This window comes from Gossypium hirsutum, chromosome D08 (assembly GCF_007990345.1).
Source record: "Gossypium hirsutum isolate 1008001.06 chromosome D08, Gossypium_hirsutum_v2.1, whole genome shotgun sequence".
Lineage (NCBI taxonomy): Eukaryota > Viridiplantae > Streptophyta > Magnoliopsida > Malvales > Malvaceae > Gossypium > Gossypium hirsutum.
Genome location: NC_053444.1, coordinates 60,335,319 through 60,342,325, shown reverse-complemented (window position 1 = coordinate 60,342,325; position 7,007 = coordinate 60,335,319). Strand labels below are relative to the sequence as shown.

The 7,007-nt window shown below is 35.4% G+C and overlaps 1 protein-coding gene and 1 non-coding gene across 8 annotated transcripts; both read left to right on the top strand.

Moving 5' to 3' along the window:
• Nucleotides 1-405: 405 nt before the first annotated feature.
• On the top strand, nucleotides 406-5,112 carry LOC107930009 (uncharacterized). 7 transcript variants are annotated; one of them, XM_041098630.1, is made up of 11 exons: nucleotides 406-569; nucleotides 1,134-1,201; nucleotides 1,294-1,441; nucleotides 1,677-1,764; nucleotides 2,142-2,697; nucleotides 2,900-2,953; nucleotides 3,180-3,277; nucleotides 3,371-3,496; nucleotides 3,576-3,665; nucleotides 4,367-4,490; nucleotides 4,566-5,112. In XM_041098630.1, exons 5-10 carry the CDS (start codon nucleotides 2,520-2,522, stop codon nucleotides 4,481-4,483), a joined length of 663 nt encoding a protein of 220 aa, XP_040954564.1. In that variant the 5' UTR covers nucleotides 406-569; nucleotides 1,134-1,201; nucleotides 1,294-1,441; nucleotides 1,677-1,764; nucleotides 2,142-2,519; the 3' UTR covers nucleotides 4,484-4,490; nucleotides 4,566-5,112. The 7 variants fall into 7 exon arrangements, 5 of the variants coding, with proteins under 5 accessions (XP_040954564.1, XP_040954565.1, XP_040954562.1 ...); XR_005916954.1 differs by lacking the exon at nucleotides 1,134-1,201 and having other exon boundaries at nucleotides 3,576-3,723; XR_005916953.1 differs by lacking the exon at nucleotides 1,134-1,201 and having other exon boundaries at nucleotides 3,576-3,850.
• A 401-nt stretch (nucleotides 5,113-5,513) lies between these two features.
• On the top strand, nucleotides 5,514-5,585 carry TRNAG-UCC (transfer RNA glycine (anticodon UCC)). The gene has a single exon. It is a non-coding gene; the product is annotated as a tRNA-Gly (tRNA).
• Nucleotides 5,586-7,007: the final 1,422 nt, after the last annotated feature.

Genomic DNA, 7,007 nt, shown 5'->3' with positions numbered 1-7,007 from the left:
TATATCAATTTTTATATTTTTATCATTTTAATAATTATAAATATACTTGAATAAAATAGTAATTTAATATAATGAAACGGGGATATTTACCGTTAAAAAAAATGACTCCACTCCCCATTCACCTTTCCAAAAAAACAAAGTCACTTTAAAGTGGAAAATTCGAAATTAATTGCTTCGCATTCCGAACTTATTTATCACGTGCCTCTTACCTTACGCCAAGCCATTAGTCATGTAGGTGGTGACACAATTAAACAACCACGTGGCTTATGTTAAAAAAATAAAATAAAAACAAGCACGTGACCCACTAGATTTCAGAAACCAATCTGACGGTTCAAATTAAAAGTCTTGTTCCCCACCTGATCGTACGATAAATGTAATCTCCATATTTGAAAAAAAAAATACCCCCATCTCTGTAGTAACCCGAAACAAAACCATCAAAACTTGTTTTTTTTTTTAACCCTAAAAACCCTCCTTTTTTACTAAAAACAAAATTCATTGAACCGCCCAATCTCGTCATGAAAGGGAAGAAACGGTTATCGAGCTCGGCCGCCGAGATCAACGATTCTGCTGTGAGTTTTCTCATTTCTGATGTTATAGTTATTTTCTTTTTCTTTTTTAAAGTCACTTCATTGTTCCTTCCCTGAATTGATAGCCTAACCCTGATTTGATGTTCTTTGTATTATTTTATTCTCCTCAATGCGAAAATGAAGTAGGCTGGCGTTTAGAATAAGATTTTGTTTGCTTATGGCTTTAATTGAGTAGTTTCATTTATATGAAGTAAAACTGAGGAGAAGTTTTGAACCATTTGCATTTTTTTTTTACTTCTACTTAGCTGGAAAGTATTTTAGGAGGGCTGAAAGTATTCTTTTTCATTGTATTTTAGATATTTGAATGCTTTGAGTTTTCAAGAGTAAACTTGAGGTTGATAAAAGCTGACACTGTTCAACTTACCTGTCCTTGTTGATGTATTACTTCAGCTGCTGTTTATAATAACCGAGAAACAAACCAAACTATGAAATGGATAAATTAGTTCTTCTATGGAAGGAAGGAAACCGAAAATGAAAAACTTTCAATGTAGTAAATAAAAAGAAGAATGATTTTGATCTTTAACTAGTATTTTACTTGTTAAACAGTAACAGTGTGCAGGCATTATTTGGAAGAGGAGGGGAGGGGGGATGAGTAGTGATGATGGCTATCAAATGTAAATACTTAGAAGTCAGTTTTTATCTTTAGATGTTTTGAAGCATCAGTCATGTTTTTTAGTCTTATTACATACTCATCCATGGATTGCAGTTCCACAATAAAAGAGTAATTGCAGGATCTCCTTTTGATGCTCAAAAGGCAGAACCATCTCAACGTTGACTGCAAAACCAGCACTAGATCCACAGCGAGCTGAGCTGTCTTGGCAGCATGTGAAAGCTCTCAACACCCAATTTGCAAGGTCTGTGATGTTTCATGTTTCAACAACTTGTGCTATACGTTTGGTAATGACTAAATGATGTGATCTTTTGCTACCCATGAAGATGCATTTCATATTCTTTTAAGCTTTCTAGATTAATATTTTACCAGTCCTTAGAAGTTAGAATAGCCAGGTTTCTTGCATCTGTTGTCTTTGGACCTTGATGAACTTTTAGATTTGTATATATGTTGTCTGCATAACAACTTTTCTTTTATAGTTGGGTACAATTACAACTGAAGAATCACCCTGATGAGCTTTGGCAATATGGTGTTCAAGACTACCTAACTCATGCTTTAAACATCATGGTAACTTCTGATGTTTTTTCATCGACATTTGAAGTATTCATGGTCATGAATGTGCAGTTTGTGACTGTATTTGATTGCAAGTTTCTGGCTTTAGTGATCGATTGATTGAGCTCTGAATTTAAAGGACTTTGTTTTGTGGTTTCATGCTACTGTTGTTTCTATACTTTTTGTACTTACTAGCAATTTCTCTTTTTTTTTTTTGATAAGTTACTGGAAGTTTTTTCGACATCTATCATTCAACTACTTCTGGTGTTTTTGAAATTCTCATACCCATCATCTAAATATTAATGCAGATAACCCTCATTTGTATCAGTGATTTATATAGACATTGTTTTTGTTTGTTAGCTTTTAATGGTATGCTCTATCCTCTTTTGCAGGAGAAGTTCAGTGATGTTGTCAACTGGCTTAAAGGAAATGCGGTAACTGGTGACAGCTTGTCTGCTGCTGAATCTTATAAAAATGAAAATAAAGTGGTGGCTGAAATCAAGAATAGTGAGGCTAAATATTTTCAAGAGAAAACTGGATTTACTCCAATCAGCACAACTACAAGCTTTAGTCCAGGAACTAGAACTCCAAGCTTTTCTCCAGGCACTACAACTATGAACTTTTCTTTGTGCACTACAGCTAAGACCTTTCCTCTGGGCACTACAAGTCCAAGTCCTACTCCTGCTGATGTGGCAAAAAAAATTTCTCCACTCAGTACTACTGCAAGCTTCTCCTCAGCTAGTTCAACTACAAGCTTGTGACCAGCTGGTATGACCACAAGCTTTACAGCAGCTGGTTCAAAATCAAGCTTTACATTTGGCGGTACAACTGCAAAGTTTACTTCAGTCAGTACAACAACTAGCTTTACTTCATCTGGCATGACTACGAGTTTTGCAACTCCTTGGAGCTCTGGTTTGCTCTCCAATATTCAGACTCCTGTCTTGTTTGGTTAGTGCTGCATTGACTTTCTACAGCAAATAGTTACACCGAGGCTTTTAGTTGTTATTGGAGACTAGTAGCTTGAAGATATTAAGACAATTGCATGTGCGTAAAAGTGCAAATGTTTTAAGTTGAAACCTCAAGTCAAGACTTTGGATGCTATTCATGTTAGTTTTGGAAGATTGATTTACATCCTATTTTGGTTTTTCAGGAATCCAAAGCTCAGTTGCTGTTAACAACAATGCATCAGATGATGCAGATGAGGGTAGGAGAAAGGGATTTTACCTTTTGGATTCTTATTTACAGTATATTATTTATGTTTTAAGCTATTACTTCATTAAATTCAACCTTGTCATGCAATTTTTTTCTTTCATCTCTAGGTTATTTCTCTCTGTTGGTTTTAAGTAGATAGGTTAACTCTCCATCTTTCTCTCTCAATTTCCCCCCTTTTTCTCACTGCTTTATTAGTGATTTTTTTTGTTCTTTGGCAGAAAATGAGTTGCCACAGCCTAGCAGCCCGTCAGTGAAGAAGTCAGAAGAGAAGGGTATTGTTATTGTTCATGAAGTCAAGTGCAAGCTTTATGTCAAGGTATATCCTCTGAAAACTTGTGTTCAGTAGCAATTTATGGATATTCTTATTCTTGACTTGTGTAATCTCTTTCCTTGCTTTTTGTTATGCCAGTCAACTGATCCGGCAGATAAAGATTCATGGAAAGATAAAGGCACAGGGCAGCTTTCAATTAAACGCAAAGAGGGTATTGGCAAGGGTTCAAAAGATTCCAAGCCAACAATTGTTGTTCGAAATGATGTATGCCACTTCTTGGACATTTATTGTTTGTGGAAATTTGATTCATGCTTTAACTTCTATAACCTTCTACTGGTTGCAGGTGGGAAAGGTCTTACTAAATGCTTTGCTTTATCCAGGGATCAAGATGATTGCACAAAAGAATTCCGTTGTTGCAATATTTCATACATCGGTAATACATATGGAAGTCAAATACCTGGATCTTTTTGACATTCCATTTTCTAATTTGGGTATTTTATTCTGTTCTGATCAACTCTAAGGTTATTCATATTTTTTGTTTTCCTTAGCATAGCTTCTGGGCAAAGCAGCAGCTGCAGTTTGTTATTCCATCTCCTATTTGAGCACTCACTAATTTAGGTTAAAATAGCAGTCTTTGGCTTTTCAACACGTCAAAGATGTTACTACTCTATTCATATTGGTTATCATACATGAAGACAATCATTTGAAATGCAATAGTTGTATACGCTTTTTGGGTAGGTTCTCCAGAGGAAAGGGTTTTAGATAGGAAACTAACATCTATTTCTATATTAACTGTTGGAAGTAACATTAGGATCCTTTATCTGGTGCTCTTGAGCTGACAAGTGTTAACACTTTATCCATTTTACTCTCGTTGACCCCACTTTGGTGGATCTTACCTCAGAATGTTGAAGATTAGTAATAAATGTGTATAAAGAGCTAAGCAGGCTGATAGTGTGCAGTAAACCCTTACTAACATCGTAACATGGAACTGGATGTTCAATTTGTGAAAAGTATATTGGTAGTTAGAATCTCTGATAAAGGTATTGATATGAGGATTAACTTTGCAGAATTTGATCATCTTATATTATGTTCTAAGTCATTAACTTTTAGACTGACTTATCTTGGATTTTGTAGGACAATGGTGGGAATAATGGAAATGCTGTGGCACGTACCTTCCTAATTAGAACAAAATCGGAGGAGGACCGAAACAAACTGGCAACAGTAATCCAAGAGTATGCCCCTGCATCGTAAACTGCAGGTGACATCTGTTTTTATTCCATTAATTTGAGCCCTAAAAGGTGTAGTGTAATCCTGAATGAAAGCAATTTTCCAGGATATTACTCCTTTATGTTTTGCCCTGGCCCGCTTGATCTGGAGCCCTGGTTTTTCCAAAAGCAGTGATGCCGATTTTCAGAGGAAGGCTTCATTACATTACTGTATTCCCGTAGCAGATGCAGTATAAACAGAGATGACAGAGGTTAAATTGCAGCAAAATCCTAAGGAACTGTTTGTTTTCTCTAAGACTTAAATCTGTTGGATGTCTGCTTCAAGAAAGATGCTGAAGGCGCACTACTGAAGTGAATTTTGTTGGATTTATGTCCGCAATGGATGCTGGCATCATGTCAACTTCATGCTTCTGTTTATCTGGTCCGTATAGTGATGTAAAATGCTATTTGGTTGGTTCTAGATAGGGTATTATCGAAGTTGAGCAAGTTTGGTTTGAACTTGATTAGAGGGAAAAAATCAAATTGTTTTAAGCTCAGTTGATTAGGCTTTGATTAAACTTATTTATTTAGTAAAAATGGCTTAAATTTCATGCTTGGTTTTAAACACAATTATCTATAAGTTTGAGTTTAAGATCAAATTGATATCTTTCAATATACTCTGTGTTGATGTACATTTGAAATTTAGTTCATTTATTTTTTTTCATTTTAATTTTTTAGATTTTAAATTTTCAGCTTAATTATTAATATTGTCAAAAATTTTCTATTAAATCTATTGGTGTGACATTACTTGATTAATGAATCTAAATTTAATATTTAATAATTAAATCTGCATATTTAAATGTGAATAATAGAGATTAAATTTTTTGAAATAAAAATAAAAGATTAAATTCAAGTACATGAGGAGTATAGAAATTTCTTTCTTAATATTAATTTTAGAAAACCTCAAACGATGATAATTTTGAACCTTAGTGGCATACTGAGTAATGCGGAATTTATATCGACTTTTTTTTATATTTGGAAAGAATAAACTTAAATGTAGTTCCATTTAACAGCAATCGTTTGAAGTCCAACGGTTAGGATAATTGCCTTCCAAGCAATAGACCCGGGTTCGACTCCCGGCAAACGCATTTAGTTATTAAATGCTCTAGGAAATTATTTTTACTTGAAATTACAATTTATATACAATCAAGGGATCAAAATTGTTTCGCATGTTACAGCCATGGGCCATGGCAACTTGTCAGATATGAATAAGAAGTTGTATAGGATTGCATACATCCATTGCCACCAAGTTATGAGCTGTGAATGGCAGTGGCTACAATTTGAAGCTATAAAAATGGAACAAAATCTTTTTTGCAGGCCTAAAAGTTGAAACCATGCTGTAATTCTAAAGTATAACATATGCAACTTTCCTGCTTCCCAGTAGGCCTGAATCAAGTTCTGGATTCTTGCATTGCACAAATCACTAACCAAACTTTCTATGCCATTGAAAATTTCCCCAATTAACATGAAGCCAAACTTCTTTCATTACACAAATCACTGACCAAAGCTTGTCTTTGAGATGCACTTTATGCAATACAACGAACAATACTCTGTTTTATATAGTTGGCATGCCCAAAATCCAGTCGTTTAATTAGAGAGGGTGAGAGTTTAGTGGCTAATGGAATATTTTCTGGTTTGAGAACAATGCCATTATCATCACTGTACCTACTTGCATCAAATGCCACAAAGGAAGTCCAGCCTTGGACTCACAAAACCTTCCATATTTCTCCAGCCAATGGAAATGGTTCCCCTCCTGCTTCATGCTTCACCCTAAATCATTTTTAATATGTTTTCAAGACACTCATTAGTAAAACTTTTTAATAATTAATCATTATTAGTAAATATTTTAGAATAGATTTCTTTTTTGTTTAATAAAAAAGCAAATTCATTACAGGGAAAAACACATTAGAAAAGGGGTCAAAGCTTTTACAACTAGCAAAAGAAGCCTGGACTTATACACAAAAGCCGAATGAGAAAGACGAGAAAATGAATCGGAAACAAAAGATACAAGCCATACAAAGCAGGCATTAACCACAAGCCTAGTGTACAGAACTTGTGCGTTGAATCGAGTAGAGAGGCCATCCACAGAGTCCAAATAATAATAATGGGCCAATCAGGATTCAAATAGCCCAAATCACCCCTTAAACTGTTTCAGAAACCCAGAGCATAGGGGATGGGCTTAAGCCTAAGCCTAACACCAAAAGAACCAAAAAAGCTAACAGAGAATGGCCTAGGCTCGACGCAGTAGCTCGAATCTTTGAGCAAAGCCCCTCACTAACAAAGTGGAGCAGATGCCGGAGAAGACTCGTTAGCAGACAAGGCGCTAACCACCAACGACAAGGTAGACCACCGAAAGCAACCCTTCACCTCTCTTAGAACAGCTCTCAGGAACCGGAGCACTAGGTAGAGGGAATTTGACCTTCCTTGCATGGAAAATAGTGAAGATAAGAACAATAGAAAAAGTGATCGAGCCTAGAAAAAAAATAGGAGTGGCAACTACGGTGGTACAT